The sequence below is a fragment of the Pipistrellus hanaki genome (genome assembly GCF_964339955.1).
Source record: "Pipistrellus hanaki genome assembly, chromosome: 8".
Lineage (NCBI taxonomy): Eukaryota > Metazoa > Chordata > Mammalia > Chiroptera > Vespertilionidae > Pipistrellus > Pipistrellus hanaki.
The window spans coordinates 9794599-9814752 of NC_140510.1; the positions used below are offsets into that span (position 1 = coordinate 9794599).

A 20154-nucleotide genomic window follows, 5' to 3' on the forward strand; every position below is an offset into this window, starting at 1 on the left:
TACCTATGGATGAGGACAGTTGGGGGGGTAAAGTAGAGGGTGGGGTGGGAACCAGGTGGAGGGGAACTAAGGGAGGGAAAAAGAGGAACAACTGTAATAATCTGAACAATAAAGATTTATTTTTAAAAAAGTAAAAGTGAATTATTAACAACAACAAAAACTTTAATTTAATTGTAAGCAAATCTTGGTTAAAAGCATTTTGAAATTAACAGGATATTAATTTTCACATACGTCATATGGACTGGAAATTTTGTCTGTTAACTTCAAGGTCTGTTAAATTGATATCTGCAAATGAGGGTTTACTGTACAGAGAAAACTACCTTGGAATGCAATCAGCAAAATCCAGACTGGGAAACTATGTAGCACAAACCACCTGCTTTGTTCATCAAACAAATGGTAAGAAACAAACAAACAAGAAAAGATGTTTGTGGAAATTATAGATTAAAAGATTTTGGAGATATATAAACTAACCAAAATGTGTGAACCACATCTGGAACCTGATTTTACATACAATGTAAAAACAAAAACAAAAACAAAACTCATTAAGTATGATATGATCCAGCAATTTGACTTCCATGCATATATCCAAAAAAAATTGAAAGCAGGATCTCAAAGAGATATACATGTACTTCTATGTGCACAACAGCATTATTTGCAATCACCAAGAGGTAGAAACAATGTCCACTGACATGTGAGAGGATAATCAAAATGTGGTCTATACACACAATGAAATATTTTTAGCCTTAAAAGAAAGGAAATTCTGACACATGCTAACACCTGGATGAACCTCAAAGATATTATACTAAGTGAAATAAGCCAATTAAAAAAAAGACGAAACCTATATAATTGTACATATATGAGGTATCCAGAAAGTCAAATTCATAAAAACAGAAAGTAAAACGGAGGTTACCAGAAACTGGGAGGAGAGAGGATGAGGAGTTGTTGTTTAAGGGGTAGATTTTAGTTTACAAGATGAAAAAGTTTTAGAGAATGGCTATCTAACAGTGTGAATATATTCAAGGCTACTGAATTGTACACTTAAAAATTAAGTTTTATGTTGTGTACTTTATCACAATTAAAAATAAAAAAATACATTATGTCATTATATGTGAATATATTCAAAAACCTCTAGGAAATACTAGCAAATCAAATGAAGCAACATACTAAAAGAATTATATACTATCTTCAAGTAAGATTTATCCCAGAAATGAAAGGTTAGTTTAATATCCCCAAATCAATCAATGTAATATACAGTAATAGAATGAAATACAAAATCCACATGATCATCTCAATAGACCCAGAAAAAGCATTTGACAAAATTATGTACCTTCTCATGATGAAACACTCAATAGTCTTGTAACAGGAAACTTTGTCAACTTGATAAAGAACATTTTTGTAAAACCCTTTAAATATTATGCTAATTTAAAAAAGCCAATTATAAAGACCAAACTATATGAATTCATTCATATGAAAGGTCCAGAATAGGTAAACTTATAGAGACAAAGTAGATGAGTGGTTGCCTAAGGCTGGGCCAGGTGAGACTGGGAAGGTATTAAGGAAGGTAAGTTTCTTTTTGGGAGTGATGAGACATTCTAAAATCAGATAGTAATGAAGGTTGTAAAACTCTGTGATTACTAAAAACAACTGAACTGTAGACTTTAAAAGGGTAAATTTTATGGTATGTGAATTACATTTTAATAGTTATTCTAAAATTTACAAACCATGAACTATATGAGACAACTGAAAGTTTGAATACTGTTATTTGATAATATTAAGGAATTACTTGTTAATTATACTTGTATGATACTCATATTGTGATTTTGTTTAGAAGAAAAAATACTCCTTATCTATTTGGGGTACACATTAAAATATTTATAAAATTATATGACATCTAGATTTGCTTCAAATATGGAGAGAGTGGCAGTATAGATGAAACAATATGGCAAATGTTGCTGGATCTGAGTACTCAACATAGTGTTGATTATATTGTTTACTTGTGTATATTTGAAATTTTTTATAATATAAAGGTAAAAACAAGGCATTTACTAGGATATATGTCAATTCACTGTAGTAAGTTTAATGCTAACATTCCACAATGGCTTATTATAAAAAGTTATCTTAGCACTAACTCTAAAACTCCATAATTCCCGTGAACTTGAAACATTATTCAGTCAGTGTGGAATTTCTATGATTTTTGTTGTTGCAATTTAAATGCTTATATAAAAGAGAAAGGCATTTTGCCACAGCTGTGTCACAGAGCAGGCCTATCAAGAGTCTCCAGGACAGAGACACTCTCATTCTCACCATTCCCCCTGACTAAGTAATATAGGGCAGGTTCCTCTGAGCCTGTCTAAACACTCAGAAATTATGCAGGAGTGGTGTTGACAAACATTTCCTGTAAAAGACCAGATAGTAAATATTTTAGGTTTTTCAGAACATATGGTGTCTGTTGCAACTTCTCAACTTTGCTATTAAGAGTGTGAAAGCAGCCATAAGTAATATAAATACAAATAAACATGGCTGTATTCCAATAAAACTCTATTTACAAAAACAAGTGGCAGGCCAGACTTGGCTCATAGGCATTATTCGACAAACTCCTGTGTAAGGAGTTATTAGCACCTGGCAGGATATTAAAAAGCTATGAATATGGTTCAGAATATACAGTGATAACAAAAATCATCATGTTGAGAATGCCCGAGGTACAGTACTTACAGGTGTCTGGATCATCATGGCTCGTTGATCTCTCATTGTTCTTACAATGTCTAGTGGATAAACTGGTTGATTGCATTCAATGAGACACATGGCTGTTTCCATAGTAATAAGAACCCCAGTTCTTCCAATCCCAGCACTGAAAAAGGCAAATATGGGGCAAGGATACTATTCTGTTAAACTTCTGTGGATTTTGTGTAGAAAATTAAAGTTTTGAATCATAAAACAGAACAATTTGATTTAATGTTTAATATTAGGAAAGTAGCAAGCCAACTAGAAATTTTGAAAATTGATAAAAATTTCATACAATACAGATTAAAATGGTTTATATCAACACCATCCCCCCATTATTAGCTGTAAAAAATACTATTTTAAAAGTTACATTTCAGTTTTTAAAATATGAACAAGATATAAAAGCTTATTGGAGCAACTTCACTTTAAAATGAAAAATAAAAGTGGAAGGGATCCAAGATGACAATGGAGTAAGTAGAAGATACACCCAGGACCTAATTGGAAGTAGAAGCAAAATACAGAATTATCATCCTGAATGGCCAACTGAAGTCTAGCTGAATAGAAGGCTTATAACCAAGAATTTACAGAAGAAGCCAATGGAGACTGGTAGGAAGTGCAGAGGTGTGAAAAGGGCTGGCCCCAATCCCACAGGCAGTGGCTGAGGTTCTGGAGGAATATCTCAGCTGCAGGGTGTTTCCCCTGATAAGCATGGGATCTCAAGTCCAACCCTGGCTCCCCAGCCCAAAGCACCAGAGCCTAGAGGAGGCGCACACATTACATCTGGTTGTGAGTGGCAGTGGGATTTCTGTTCCCACCAGGGAGAGATCGAGTCCATGGAGTGCACTAAAAAACTCAGGAGCAGTCTTAAATGGCCAACTCACATAATTTTGTTCATAGCCACTCACCCTAGCTCTTGCCACTCACGTAGGGAGGGCAGAATAGATGAGTCATGTGAGGAGAGACTGGGGTTTGTGGCTCTGGGGACAGAGCTGAGGGAAGAATTGCCAGGACCCCCTGTGCTAAGTCACTGTACTGCATGCAGACACCATCTTTCTTGGGTGCAACGTGCCTCTCCATGCAGCATCGCTTGGGGAAAGCCACTGCCCCATCATCTGGTCTTCCTGTTGAACCACCCTATGGAGCTCCTGCTCTGCTAAGGATTCAATCAATGATTTGGGCAATGAGAGGTCTGGCAAATTCAAGGGATGTTAGTGATTGAGTTGTATGACTTAGCGGAGGGGGCCATTACCTCCCCTCTTTCCTGTGATCCTGACCGGCACCTTCCCCTCACGTAGATCCTCTAGCCCCACTCACTAAGCTCCTGGAGGTCCCACCCTCTTGACTCTTGGTGGTTCCACCCTGCTGAAGTCTGGGCAGAATCCAGGACAGTCTGAATTGCGTGGCCCTGGGGTAGGGTCTAAACCCTCCAACTTCCCCCAAACCTTACAGCACCACCCCATCTCTTGACTCCCAGTGACCCCTTCCTGCTGAGATCAGGCTCTGGCAGAATCAGGGGCAGACTGAGTTGCAATGGCTCTAGGACAGAGGAAATTTTCCCCTTCATTATCTCGATTGGTGCACACCTTCCCTTCACACAGCTAAATCTTGGTCTGTTTAGCCCACTAAACTCTGCTGGCCCCATCCTGATGACTGCCAGAGACCCTGCTCTACAACCAAGGTATGGGAGTACCCTGTGGGTGGCAGCTAGACTTTGTATATCCTGGGACATATGCTGAGTGCTCTCAGGCCCAACACTGGCACCAAGATTGAACCAGTATAGCCCTGGTCTGTGTGGTTTAGTTGTTTGGAGAGTTGTTCCATGCACCAGAAGGCTGCAGGTTCAATTCCCAGTCTGGGCACATACTAGGTTGTGGGTTCGATCCCCAGTTGGGACACGTAAGGGAGGCAACTGATGTTTCTCTCTTTCTCCCTCCCTCTTTAAAATAAAAAATAACCACATGGGACATTGTTTTTTTTTTTTTTTTTTTTTTTTTTTTTTAAAGGTTAAAGCCCTATAGATCTGGAGAACTCTTCTCACCTAGTGACTGACTTAAAACCTACTGCATGCAACTTAAGAACCTCCCGAGGCTCTTTCAGTGACTGAGCCTAACAGGTACCTGGCAGGAGGAAGTAGGCAGAGGTAGATCTTAAAGTTCCTAGGGACTTTTGCTGACATACCCCTGGGCCCAGTACAGGTAAAAGTGAGTCTTGGTGCAGAGCTTGATCCTCCAACACACACCTAAGTCCAGAGGAGGCAGCCACAAACTGTGGATCACTCTGTAGTTCCAAACAGGTTGCCCAGGGCTAGTCATAGGCAGCTTCTGACATTGACCTGCACCAGAGACCCTCCTAAGAGGCCCCATAACAAGCACACACAGTGGCCAGCTCCAGACAACACCAGAGAGGATTCAATTAGCTTCATAAGTAGCATATCCAAAGGTAAGTCTTGGTAGGCAGCAAACCCTGCTGAAGTGAATTCCACTTCATGTGGTCGGCACCTGCACGGTAGCTCATACTGTGGTTAGGGTTGATCTTCACAGTCAGCCAGCCTGAGGGTTGATCCCACACATGAACTGGCCAAATAGCAATCAAGAATCAATTACAATAGGAGGGCTTATCCTGTGATGGTATTGGGTAGGGCTATTCCAAGAGAGGTGAGAGAGCTCACTAAATGTGGTAAGAGGGGCCAAAGGCCAGCAAGGAGTACCTTGCTGGGTGGGGGAAAACTAGATCTAATGCTTACATTATTGTATTTCATCAAGTCTAAGATAGCACCAATTGTATAACAAATCCCATTTTCAGAGATGTAAAACTGTAAAAATGACAAGCTTCTAACTCAGTGTAATAAAATATTTTTACTTCTTATGATAAACTTTCTGCCAGTCATATTGGAACATACCCTCTGCTTTCTACCTTCAGAGAACAGTTATGAGTCGTTCTAATTATAGTGAAAGTCTCAACAACATAAGGATAAAATAAAATAATACCCCCCTTTAAAAATGCCAGCTATTTAAGCATAAAAGACAGAAAAAAAAATACCTGCAATGAACAACAACAGGTTCTTCCTTGCCAGCCCTCTTATTTCGTACATGACAAACGAAGTCCAGAAAGTCACTGGAATCATCAGGGACACCATGGTCAGGCCAGGCTGTGTACTGGATCTGAATGAGTTGACGACTCTCATTTTTCTAAGTGTAAAAGAAAAATTATGCACTTTAATTTAGAAATTATCTTTAAAATATAAATGAATATTCATATCATTTTAATTTTAGAAGAAAAGTAAAAGAAACTACTCCTACTACCTCTCCCCAAAGTAATAAATATGCACAATAAAACCCAAAATTTCAATGAAAAAGAAAAACATTTTATAGAAACAGTTGTATCCATTTCAGTATCCATTACTTGGATCATTCCTCTTCTTATAACTCAATTTCTATATTTGTAAAGTATGATATGTTCAAGATGATAATCAAGTAAACAAAGACAAGTTCTAGAAAAACATTTAAAGAAAACTAAAGAATTGTTGGATGAACAAATATGGCAAAATCAAAACATTTTTTATAAACAAAGTTGAGCTAATTCTAAAAAATAAGTGAAATCATGGAAATTAGGAAAATAACTTTTCAAGATAAATGTAGATTAAAAACTGAAGATCAAAAAAGTCGGGGCTTAATTCTTTTTGCCCCGAGGAGTTGGTAGAAAAGAGAAAAAATTTTTGGATTTATACATCTTGACTCTGTCTGTTAAGGTATTTAATATTTAGAACCTCACTTTCTTTAGTTACAAATGAAACAACATTTACACTTCAAAGAGAGTGTAGATATGTTGAAAAAATTCTAGAAGAGAATCAGCTCATGCTCAATAATCGATAGTTATAGTCATTCAACAATATGAATTCTGATTACTGCCATTTACATTAAAGGGCATTTCTAGAAAAGACCATGAAAGTAAAAGTTAATTAAGAAAATGACCTATGTGCCCAGCTGGTGTGCCTCAGTAGTTGAATGTCAACCTGTGAACCAGGAAGTCACAGTTTGATTAGTCAGGTCTGGGTTGCTAGGAGGCGTGCAGGAGGCAGCTGATCAATGATTCTCAACATTGATGTTTCTATTTCTCTCCCTCTCCCTTCCTGTCTGAAATCAATGAAAAAATATTTTTTTAAAAAGAAAGGGACTGAAAAAAGAATTCCTAATGATACCACAGTATAATGTAATAATGAATTTTTCAGAATTCTTAACAATATAGAATGAATGAAAAGCATCTAATATACACCGAGAGGCCAGATTATCATGCATTCAGAGATCATAATAATCTGGCCACTCAGTGTATATAGATTATTTTTGATTACTATTAAAAAAAAAATTTGCCCTGGCCTGTGTTTCTCATTAGTTACAGTGTCAGCCTGTGCACTGAAGGGTCACAGGTTTGATTCCTGGTCAGGGCACATACCTTGGTTGCAGGTTTTATACACAGCACGGACCAGAGAGAGTGAGGGAGGCAACCAATTGATTTATCTCAAGACACATTGTTGTTTTTCTCTCTCTCCCTCCCTTGCTCTCCCCCTTCCACTCTTTCTAAAAGTCAATGGAAAAAACATCCTTGGGCGAGGATTAACAACAAAAACAACAACAACAAACCAAAAAGGGGGGATTTAATAGTACCAATAACCTAGAAGAATGGGTCATGTAAAAATCATATTTTAATTAGTTTTGGGATAGTGTTTGTCTCTATCTCTCTATCCAAGTAGGTATGTGTTTACATGATAGCAAATTTATTTTCTTTTATTTCACCCCATCATTTAAAAAAAATCTTTATTTTTCATATTACAGATGTCCCTCTTTTTCCCCCCATAGCTCCCCTCTACCCGGTTCCCAGCCCACCCCAGGCCCTAGCCACCCCACTTTCCGCATCCATAGGTACTGCATACATGCATATAAGATCTTCGTTCAATTTCTCCCTGCACCCTCCTAAAATCCTTTCCCCTGAGAATTGTTTGTCTGCTCCATTTCCATGTCCGATTCTCTTACATTCACCAGTTTATTCTGTTCATCAAATTTTTTTATTCATTTGATTTTTAGATTCACTTGTTGATATATACGTATTTGTTGTCACTTTTTTTTTTTTTTTTTTATCTTTACCTTTTTCTTCTTCCTCTTCTTAAAGAATACCCTTCAGCCTTTCATAAAATACTGGTTTGGTGGTGAACTCCTTTAGTTTTTTCTTGTCTTCATCTGACCTTCAATTTTAAACGATAGCTTTGCTGGGTAAAGTAATCTTGGTTGTAGTTTCTTGCTATTTATCACTTTGAATATTTCTTGCCACTCCCTCTGACCTGCAAAGTTTCTGTTGAGAAATCAGCTGACAGTTGTATGGGTACTCCCTTGTAGGTAACTGTTTTTCTCTTACTGCTTTTAAGATTCTCTCTTTGTATTTTGCCCTTGGCAATTTAATTATGATGTGTCTTGGTGTGGTCCTCTTTGGATTCCTCTTGTTTGGAGTTCTCTGAGCTTTCTGGACTTGCAAGTCTATTTCTTTCACCAGGTGGAGTTAGTTTTCTGTCATTATTTCTTCAAATAGGTCTTCAATATTTTGCTCTCTCTCTTCTTCTGGCACTCCCATCATTTGGATATTGGTACACTTGAGGTTGTCCCAGAGGCTCCTTACACGATCTTCTATTTTTGGATTCTTTTTTTCTTTTTGCTCTTTTGGTTGGGTGTTTTCTTCTTCCTTGTATTTAAAATCATTGATTTGATTCTCAGAATCCTACTATTGAATCCCTGTATATTATTCTTTATTTCAGTCAGTGTATGTTTAATTTCTGACTGGTCCTTTTCCTTTTTTTTTTTTTTTTTTTTTTTTTTACATTTTCACTAAGATCCTTGAAGGTCTTACTAGGTTCCTCCAAGGTTTCTAGATGATTCTTGAGTAACCTTATAACTTTGTTTTTGAACTCTATATCCAGTAGTTTGCTTTCTTCCATTTCTTTCATTTGTGACATGTTTCTTTGTCTCTGCATTTTGGCTGTACCCCTGTATTTATTTCTATGTATTGGTTAGTTGCTAAGTCTCCTTGAGTTGATAGAGTAGCTTTGTGTAATCGATGTCCTGTAGGGCCCAGGGGATCAGCCTCCCCAATCACACTCTTGGTACACCCCTTTGTGAGTTGTGTGCACAGTCTTGTTATAGTTGAGCCTTGATTGCTGTTGATATCACTGGGAGGAATTGACCTCCAGGCCAATTGGCTGTGAGGACCAGATGTGTCTATAATGGAAGAGCTGCTGTGCAGGAAACACCCTTTTGGGGCAGGACTTGCTTCAATGGGGCTTTGGTGCTCACTGAACATGCCCCTTTAGTGTGTCACTTATGGATGTGAAGAGTTGTAATCTGGTATGGTCTTGCACTGACCATTGGGTACACTGGCTCTTGAATCTCCAAGGAAGTGCAAAGTCTGCCACTGCCTGGGGCCACTCAGCAGGAGCTACAGAGAGATCTGCAGATTCCTCCTCTTTTTATTGGAAGTTCCCAGACTGATGCCCAGCTGTGAAGAAAGGCAGGCTGGTGTGACCTTGGGCCTTCTTTTGATAGCTTTGGCTCCCTGACCCAGCTGCAGCTTGTTTGACAGGTTTTAGACTGAGAAAGGATAGGCCATTCATACGCAAAAGTCACTGAGCACAGCTTGGATGGGGTTGTAAATTGGGTAGGGTGGGGGCTCAGGTAATCTCCAGGGTGGAGCAAACAGCAATAGCTACCAGTCAGCACTGCACCAGGGAGGTCCCAGCACAGGAACAATGACCATTGCAAGCACCTCAGTCTGGAAGAAGGCTGCCCCCGCATTCCTGTCCCAATGCCAGACAGTCCAGTTTCTCCCTGTATGTGTCTGGGCTCCCCCAAGTCTCACCAGCACTGGAGCTCATAGCAAGGAGGAACTTGCATCTTCCTCCTGATTAAAAAAGTGGCACACTTGGGTGCCAGTCTATTCTGTGTCTCCGTACTTCTTACCAGTCTCAATGTGCTTTTTTCTTTACCTCTCTAGTTGTAGTACTTCCACTCAGCCATTTTTCCCATGGTTCTAGATGATAGTTGCTATGTATTTTAGCTGTAATTCTGATGTGGTTGTGGGACGCAGCAAGTACAATTGTTTACCTATGTCATCATCTTGGTTCTCTCAGCAAATTTATTTTCTTAATTACATTTGGGTCACACTTAAGGAACTAATTTGCGTCTTAGTCTAGTTTTGATGTACTCAGGTTTGTAAAGAAAAGGCACTACAGTATATAAAACTGTTGTGAATAATCTACATATGGAGTACAATAAAGAGACTATGCTGAAGATATCAGTATTAGTCTATGTAACTATTTATAACCTCTCATATCTACTTGAGAAAATGAAGAAATATCTTACTGGCTTGCCTTGTTATACCAGTGGTCAGCAAACTCATTAGTCAACAGAACCAAGTATCAACAGTACAATGATTAAAATTTCTTTTGAGAGCCAAATTTTTTTAAACTTAAACTTCTTCTAATGCCACTTCTTCAAAATTGACTCGCCCAGGCTGTGGTATTTTGTGGAAGAGTCATACTCAAGGGGCCAAAGAGCCGCATGCAGCTCCCGAGCCGCAGTTTGCAGACCACGGTGTTAGACTATGAGCTATATAGTATATAATCCTAAACACTAAATTCATTCTGATGGAATCTCTAGCCCATAAGGTTTTGGAACCATTCAATTTTTAATTTCTTATAACTTTAGCTTTAATCAATGTCAGATTGCTTTAATATAAGTCATCACAACATCTAGCTCCTTCTTTTTTGGTAAGGCTCTACCTTTCTGTGTTTCTTTAATTATACTCAGGGGGGTGGAAGGTAATGGATTTCTCATTTCCAAAGGGATAGGCCTGGGTCTTCACAGTTTGTTTGCTCTTCTCTAGCAATTGCTTCTTCTCACAGCGCCCTTCAAAACCAAAGGTGGCAGGGGAATATCTAGTTGCAGGCAGTAAAAGTGGGATACTGTTTCTAGCAGACTGACAGCAATACCACTTACCACAGAGATCTTCCAATTGGCTTATTAAGCCATCATTTATTAATCAGTTTCTATCTCTGGATCTGGATTTGGAAGCTAAGGAGAGTGACTCAGGTGGCAAGAAGAAGAAGAACAATCAGAAAGCTATGATGGCCTGGCTGGCATGGCTCAGTGGTTGAGCATTGACCTATAAACCAGGAGGTCTTGGTTCAATTCCCTCTGAGGCCAAATGCCTGAGTTTCAGGCTCGACCCCCCAGTGTGGGGCATGCAGGAGGTAGCCAATCAATAATTCTTTCTCATCATTGATGTCTCTCTCTCTCTCTCTCTCCTTCCCTTGTCCATTCCTTGCTGAAATACATAAAAATATATTTAAAAAGAAAGAAAGAAATATATGATCTATCTGCTGTAGGAGGGTCCTGCCTACGATCTTTCTTCCTTAATACTAAGGAGACTAAAATTTCTCTCCTGTAGTCTCTTCAAAAAAAGGAATAATTTGATAACTTACAATTAATTATTCTTTCCATTTCCACAGTTGTACTCAAATACTTGATTAATATTATTTGGAGGCAAAAAAATCATATTAACCAAAAACATCTAATGTACACTTTTTATGAGTATGCATAGCTGCTTTTTAAAAAATATATTTTTATTGATTTCAGAGAGAAATCTGAAACTAAATATCCTTAGTTTTAAGAGTAATAAGTATTTATTTACTAGATTGTTTTCTCACTGACCACTTATAATTAACTATAGAAATTGGAAATTTATTATAGAGAAAAAATACACTTCATAAGATTCCAAAGCATCCCCCCAAATCAAATAGTTCAATAATGAAAAATAATATTTTTTAGTAACCAGAACTCAGACTGAAAACATTTTCAGCTTTCAAAGTCTTCACCTTGAACATAACAGTTCTAATGAACGGTAGCTATCTTGCTTCCCACCTCTTGGTTAACTAGTGTCATCTTCCTGAAGATATATGCAGTGTTTCCTTCTTCCGAGTGGCAGGTGACTTGGTAGCATCCATAGGATGAACTTCCTGTGGGGTCTGGCCAATATTGGTGGCACTTCACCTAAAATCAATAGATTAAAAATATATTAAAAATTATAATATAACTTTCAAATTTACAGAAAAGTTACAAGAAAAATTTAATAAACTTTCATACATACTACACCTAGTTCTGTCAATTATTAACATTTCTTTGTCGGTTTTTTCTCTTTGTAATAATCTGCTTGGATATATTTTGAGACTGCAAATATCCTGTATACAATAAGCTTTTACTCAATGTTTTACCATGTGTGATGAATTCTTGCCTGAACCAACTATTACTATGAGAATGGCAAAATGCTGCACTAATTTTAATCTTTTTGGATTTAAGTTAACAATGAGAAAGAATCTTCAACTAAAATGCCAAATGCAATCCATTTATTTTCACAATTAGAATTAAAAAAAAACACACAGCTTTATTGATATAAAATTCACCCATTTAAAGTACACAATCCAGCTTCCAGTCAAGAGGGCAGTATAGTTAAATGCTGTGCTCACTTCCTCCCATAACTACATCAAAATTACAACTAAACTACAAAACAACTTTCATTCAGAACTGCCTGAAGCCTAGTTGAACAAAAGTCAAATAACTAAGGATATACAGACATCATGTCTAGACTGGTGGGAGGTGCAGAGATGCAGAATGGGCTGGTACCACATCCACGTGTAACAGTTAAAAATCAAGAGGGAGCCGAGACCGGTTTGGCTCAGTGGACAGAGCGTCGGCCTGCGGACTGAAGGGTCCTGGGTTCGATTCTGGTCAAGGGCATGTACCTTGTTTGCGGGCACATCCCCAGTTGGGGGAGGGGGGGAAGGGTGCAAGAGGCAGCTGATAGATGATTCTCTCATCAATGTTTCTAACTCTCTCTCTCCCTTCCTCTCTGTAAAAAAACCAATAAAATATATTTAAAAAAAAAAATCAAGAGGGATATTGGGGCTATGGAGGGATCCTCTGAGGAGCAAGGGGTCTCGGTGCCACACCAAGCTCCTGACCAGTGTTTCAGTACTGGAAGAGAAGTCCCCTTAACTTTTGCCTGTAAAAACCAGCGGGGATTGTGGTTGAGTAAGACAGAGAAAGGGGTCCTGGGTTCGATTAAATCGGTAAATTGGCCTTATATAATAGGTGTCTTGTAGGGCCCTATAACACAGATTTCCCGATCATCCAAGCTGCTCCAGGTACGCTCCCATGTGGGCTAAGTACACCCTCCTGTAGTAGTTGAACCTTGATTCCTCTCTTAAAAATTTAAGTTGACTTAGTAATTTTTCCTATCACCAGGCGTTCCTCTTAAAGGGCCCACACAGGGACTTACCTGGACTCACAGAAACTTGAAAGGCACCAGGGACACACAGGGAAGAATTGAGTGGTTCAGTGAAGGCTGGCAGGGCAGTTTTCTCCCAGGTAGAAGTGCTGGCAGAGACCCTCGTTTCTTTACTGAGCCTTCCCTCCATAGAGCCAGAAGGTGGTGCCATATCTGAGTCTCCATCCATCTGGCTAACACTGTTGTGACTCTATGAGACCACCCCACCCAACTTGTGGGCCCACCCAATCTCTTTCCAGTGCCTTTTCCATATAAACAAATTTCCCCAAATCTCTCAAATAAGCAGCATCTGGCCTCAGTGTGCCCCTCTTACTAAGTGGCATTAGTCCTGGCACTAGAGGCAGCTTGCCTTGGTTAGCAGCTTGGCCTCTCCTGGGCACCTCTAAACTCAGGACAAGTAGTAGCCACCTGCAAATCACTTTGTGCTTAGGTCTGGTGACCCTAGGCAGGGCATAGTCGGCACCAGGTGAATAGCTTCAGAAAACGTCAAAGCACCACCCACCCAACTACCTCCACAAGTAACACACTCAAGGTGTGGACCCAGCAGGCATCAGAGCCCTGCTGTAAAGTCCTGGTCTGTGGGGTCTGTCCCTGCACAGCTGATCCTGCAAGTTGGTCAGAGTGAGTCCTTGCAGCCAAGTGGTTTGGGCATAGATCCTCTGAGGTGCCAACAGCAATCAAGGTTCAATTACAACAGGAGGGTGTACTTAGCCCACATGGGAGCGTACCTGGAGCAGCTTGGATGATCGGGAAATCTGTGTTATAGGGCCCTACAAGACACCTATTATATAAGGCCAATTTACCAAGCCTGGGAGACATAACAGCCCTACTTATTACATAGAAAAAAACACAGGGAGGCAGCCAAAATGAGGATACAAAGGAACATGTCCCAAATGAAAAACAGAATAAAACTCCAGAAAGAGAACTAAACAAAATGGAGACAATCTGTTGGAAGTAGAGTTCAAACACTGCTATAAAGGGGCTTAATGAACTTAGTGAGGACTTCAACAAATGGATAGGAAATATAAAACAGAGATAAAAAAAAAAAACCCACATAAAAAATGGAGACAGAAAACAGAAAAAAGCACTAATCAGAAATGAAGACTATAATAAATGAATTAAAGAATACATTACAGGGGGCTCTGGCAGGTAGCTCAATTGGTTGTCCTGATATGCCAAGGTTGATCCTGGTCATGGCACATACAAGAATCAACCAATGAATGTATAAATAAATGAAACAACAAATCAATGTTTCTCTTTCTCTTCCTCTCTCTAAAATCAATCAATCAATAAAAATAAAAAGAATACATTACATGGAACCAACAGGAGAGGACAGATAAAGCAGAGGATCAAATCAGTGATTATTAGGCAGATAAGGAAGCAAGAAAACACCAAATCAGAACATAAAGGGGGAAAAAAATTCCAAAAAGTGAGGACAGTATAAGAAGTCTTTGGGACAACTTCAAGCATACCAACATTGCTAAATTAGACCTGCTTTCTGATTTAAACTTTTACCAGGAGAAGAGAAAGAGCAAGAATTTGAAACCTATTTGAAAAAAATAACAGAAAACTACCATAACCCAATGAAGGAAGCAGATGTACAAATCTGGGAAACCCAGCCAGAGAGTTACATACAAGATGAACCCAAAGAGGCCCCCACCAAGAGACACCATTAAAATGCCAAAGGTTGCCCTGGCTCGGTTGGTTGGAATTAGTCCTATATACCAAGAGGTTGTGGTTTCAATCCCTGGTAGAGGTATGTGCGGGGAGGGAAGTGGAGGTAACGAATTGATGTTTCTCACACTGGTGTTTCTTGCTCTCTCTCTCTCTCTCTCTCTCTCTCTCATCAATAACAACAATAACAAAAAAGCTGAAGGTTGAAGACAAAGAGAGATTCTTAAAAGCAGCTTGAGTAAAGTAATTAGTTATTTACAAGGGGGTTCCCATAAGACTGTCAGTTGATTTCTTTGGGGGAATGGGTAAAATAAGTGAAGGGATTAAGAAGTACAAATTGATAGTTATAGAATAGTCATAGGAATGTAAAGTAGAGCATAAGAATATAGTCAATAGTACTGTAATAAATATGTATGGTGTCAGACGGGTAATAGAATTATTTGGTTGATCACTTCGTAAGTTAAATAAAATGTCTAATCACTGGTTTGTACACCTGCATCTAATATAATATTGTACACCAACTGTAATTGAAATTTTTTTTAAAAGTACACAATTCAATTGTTTTTAATATATTCACAGAGCTGTGCAACCATCACCACAATCACTTCATCACTCCCAAAAGAAATCCCATACCCATTAGTAACCACTGTGCATTCATTCTTCTATCCCACTCCTCTTACCCGACTCCAGACTTAGACAAGCACTAATCTACTTTCTGTCCTCTATGGATGTAAAGGTTAAAAAAAAAAAGACTAAATCAATGTGAACATTTTAACTATAAGTATAAGCAATGTAATTTGAATAAGGTCCAAGCAATGTGTAAGATTCAAGTATGACTTACTCTGCCACGTTCAACTTGTGTGGTCAACATTACAACCATGGAGGAGCCTTGTTCCCACGTCATCTGCCAAAAATCTGTACAAGTGTGTGGTAATGGCCCTTGACAAGCAATGTACTGATTTATAATGCTAGAAGAAGGAATTTCCATCTTAAAAGAAAAAGATACAAAAAGAAAATCTTTTATATTAACACTTTTTACTATTATCAAGCATATGAAAATCATCCACAAAATAACTGAATGCAACTAATCTCAATAAACTGCAAAGTCAGTATAACAAATTGTAAAATAAAAATTTTTTTTTTTAAATCTTCACCTGAGGACATGCTTAGAGAGAGGAAGGAAGAAAGGGAGGGAAGGAGAGGCGGGGCGGGGGGGGGGGGGGGGGCGCACGCGCGCGCGCACAGGTAAGAGAAGGGTGGGGGGAAAGAGAGAAGAGAGAGAGAGAAATATCAATTGGTTGTCTTGCGTGCCCTGACTGAAGATGGAACCCAGAACCTGGGTATATGCCTTGACCAGGAATTGAGCTGGCAACCTTTCAGTGCACAGTATGATACTCAACCAATTGAGTCACTCCAGCTAGGAAACACAACAAATCTTTATCAACACTTTATTTTACATGTAGAAGAAATTTCTTGGCAATAGCCAATCCTATCTAATAAAAGAGTAATATGCAAATTGAACGTACCTTTGCTACAAACACAAGCCATGCCCACCAGCCAATCAGGAGCAAATATGCAAATAAACCCAACCAAGATGGCTGCGGCCACAGAAAGCAGGAGGGAGGCTTGAGTTTCCCTGGCAATGGAGGAAGCCAAGCTTTCCGCCTGCCCTTGCTGGCCTAGACCTCCACTCAAGGCTACAAAGTTTCAATTACAGAAGGTAAATAAATTCCAACAGAAATGGCGCAAGCCACAGAGCTGGAAGAGAAGGAGGCCAGTGTTGCCCCCTGCAATGGAGGAAGCCAAGCTTTTCACACATCCTGGCCAGCTCAGGCCTTCACTTAAGGCTACAAAGTTTTAATTATAGAAGAATCATAAATTCCAACAGAAATGGCTGCCGCCACAGAGTAAGCAGGAGGTTTAGCTCTGCTCCAGGCTACAAAGTTTCAATTGCAGAAGATAAAATAAACCCCAGATACTAGGGCCTCCACTTCTGTTGCCAGGGGGCGTGGGCAACTGGCAAACCACCACAGGCCCCTAGCCCAGGCCACCCCACGCCCCAAGGGAATCCCCACCCTGATCCGGAACACCCTTCAGGGCAAATCAGCCAGCCCCCACCAACGCACCAGGCCTCTATCCTATCTAATAAAAGAGTAATATGCAGATTGACCATCACTCCAACACACAAGTTGACTGCCCCCATGTGGTCAAAGATCCTGCCCCTATGTGGACACAAGATGGCCACCACAAAATAGCCAGCATAGGAGGGCAGTTGGGAGGGTCAGGCCTGCAAGGGAGGGCAGTTGGGGGTGATCAAGCCTTCAGGAGAAGGAAGTTAGGGTGACTAAACTGACAGAGGAGGGAAGTTAGGGGCAAACAGGATGGCAGAGGAGCAGTTAGGCATCAATCAGGCTGGCAGGGGAGTGGTTAGGGGGTGATCGGTTGGCAGGCAGAAGTAGTTAGGGGCAATCAGAAAGGCAGGAAGGCGAGCAGTTGGGAGCCAGCAATCCCAGTGGGATTGAGCCTAAATGGGCAGTTGGACATATCTTGAGAGGTCACAGACTGGAGAGGGTGCAGGCTGGGCTGAGGGACACTCTCCACTCCGTGCATGAATTTTGTGCACTGGGCCTCTAGTATGTGTGTGTGTGTGTGTGTGTGTGTGTGTGTGTGTGTGTGTATGTGTATGTGTGTGTGGAATATATAAATTCCAATTAGTAGAAACAGAAATCCAAGTATTTTTTAAAGCTGTTATGGTTTTAAGAGAAGTTTTACAGAGAACCCCGTTTCAGAGGCAGAGACTTGGTCTCTAAACACTTACTGGTAAAATTTGTGAGGAGAAAAAGTTCTGCCACTTTAGTTTACATCCTACCTAATAATAGAGTAATATGCAAATTAACCATCATTCTGCTACACCCACCAGCCAATCAGAGTGAGTATGCAAATTAACTCAACAAAGATGGCAGTTAATTTGCATACACGGAAGGAGGGAGGAGTGAAGACTGAAGAGAGCATAGAAGGAAGAGGGAGGGAAGTGGAAAACAAGGTGGCTGCAGCTGTTGGAGGGAAAGCACTGGCAGTGTGTGCTGGGCAGGGAGAGAAGTGCAGGGCCGCAGAGTTGGTGGTGGCGGGGGGAGGCAGCAGGTTGGGTGGGCGGGGCAAGGCACGCAGCGGTGGTGGCAGCAAGTGGCCGCAGAGATGATGGCGGTGGTTACAGTGGGAGGTGGAGGACGGGGGGGGGGGGGGGGGGGGGTAGGAAAGGTGGCGGTGGCGGGAGGAAAGCCTGCCAGAAGTCTTGCATTAATATTCCTGCAACAATGTAGCAGGATACAAAATTAACGCCAAGAAATCCATGGCATTTCTATACACCAACAGTGAAACTACAGAAACAGAGACTAAAAAAGCAATTCCATTTACCATCGCACCAAAAAATTAAGATACCTAGGAATAAACTTAACTAAGGAAGTAAAGGACCTATTTGCGGAAAACTACACAACACTGAAAAAAGAGATAGAGGAAGATGTAAACAGATGGAAGAACATACCATGTTCATGGATTGGTAGAATCAACATCATCAAAATGTCCATACTTCCTAAAGCAATCTATAGGTTCAATGCACTCCCCATTAACATACCAATGGCATATTTCACTGACCTAGAAAGAACTCTCCAAAAGTTCATTTGGAACAATAAAAGACCCCAAATAGCCACAGCAATCCTGAGAAAGAAGGGTAAAGTAGGAGGGATCTCAATACCAGACTTCACGCTGTATTACAAAGCCACGGTTCTCAAAACAGCCTGGTACTGGCACAAGAACAGACATATAGATCAATGGAATCGAATCGAGAACCCAGATATCAACCCAAATCACTATGCTTAATTAATATTTGACAAAGGAGGCATGAACATACAATGGAGTCAAGACAGTCTCTTCAATAAATGGTGTTGGGAAAATTGGACAGATACATGCAAAAGAATGAAACTAGATCACCAACTTACACCATACACAAAAATAAACTCAAAATGGATACAGGACTTAAACATAAAATGGGAAACCATAAAAATACTAGAAGCATCCACAGGCAGCAAAATCTCAGACATATGCCAAAAGAACTTCTTCACTGATACTGCCCCTAGGGCAATGGAAGCTAAGGAGAAAATAAACAAATGGGACTACATCAAAATAAAAAGCTTTTTTACAGCAAAAGAAACCATCAACAAAGCAACAAGAAAGCCCACTGTGTGGGATAACATATTTATAAATGTTACCACTGATAAAGGTTTAATCTCCAACATCTACAGACAGCTTATACAACTAAATAAAAGGAAGATCAATGATCCAATTAAAAAATGGGCAATGGACCTAAATAGAATATTCTACAAAGAAGACAGATGGAAGGCCAAAAGGCACATGAAAACATGCTCAGTCACTAATTATCCGAGAGATGCAAATCAAAACAACAATGCGGTACCATCTCACACCTGTCAGAATGGCCAACATCAACAAATCAACCGACGACAGTGTTGGCGAGGTTGCGGAGAAAAAGGAACCCTCGTGCACTGTTGGTGGGAATGCAGACTGGTGCAACCACTGTGGAGAACAGTGTGGAGTTTCCTCAAAAAACTGAAAATGGAACTCCCATTTGACCCAGTAATCCCACTCCTAGGAATATATCCCAAGAAACTAGAAACACCAATCAGAAAGAATATATGCACCCCTATGTTCATAGCAGCACAATCTACAATAGGTAGAATTTGGAAACAGCCTAGGTGCCCGTCAGCAGATGATTGGATCAAAAAACTATGGTATATCTACACAATGGAATACTATGCTGCCATAAAAAATGAATTCTCATCATTTGCAGCAACCTGGATGGAATTGGAGAACATCATGCTGAGTGAAATAAGCCAGTCAATGAAAGAGAAACACCACATGACCTCACTCATTTATGGATAATAAAGAACATTATAGACTGATGAACAAAAAGATAGATATAGAGACAGTAAAACAACAAGCAGACTGTCAAATTACAGCGGGGAGGGGAGGGAGATCTGGGGGAGATAATAGATCAACCGAAGGACTTGTACGCATGCATATAAATACAACCAATGGACACAAAACTCTGGGGAGGGAGGGTATGTATGGGGGGGGCAATGTTAAAATATGTATACAGACAATAATTTAATTAAAAAAATGTAAAAAAAAATATTCCTGCAACAGGTCACTAGTTTTATATAATATACTAGAGACCTGATGCATGAATTCGTGCACACTGAAAGGAAATTAATTAGAAGAAATATTTTAATATTGCTATTCGTCCTTTCTCTATAATAAAAGTGTCAACCAAATTCATGATTGACAATGACAAATCAAAACACA

General features: G+C 39.8%; 1 protein-coding gene across 5 annotated transcripts in view; it reads right to left on the reverse strand.

The window, feature by feature from the left end:
* PTPN4 (protein tyrosine phosphatase non-receptor type 4) overlaps positions 1-20154 on the reverse strand; it is a 175468-nt gene that overhangs the window by 11768 nt on the left and 143546 nt on the right. For all 5 annotated transcript variants that reach the window (XM_084892217.1, XM_084892214.1, XM_084892216.1 and 2 more), the window contains 4 exons: positions 15620-15766; positions 11682-11810; positions 5761-5909; positions 2713-2848 (listed from right to left, as the gene is read on the reverse strand). In XM_084892217.1, the coding sequence (XP_084748343.1) occupies positions 2713-2848; positions 5761-5909; positions 11682-11810; positions 15620-15766 (561 nt within the window). The remainder of the gene's footprint in view (positions 1-2712; positions 2849-5760; positions 5910-11681; positions 11811-15619; positions 15767-20154) is intronic.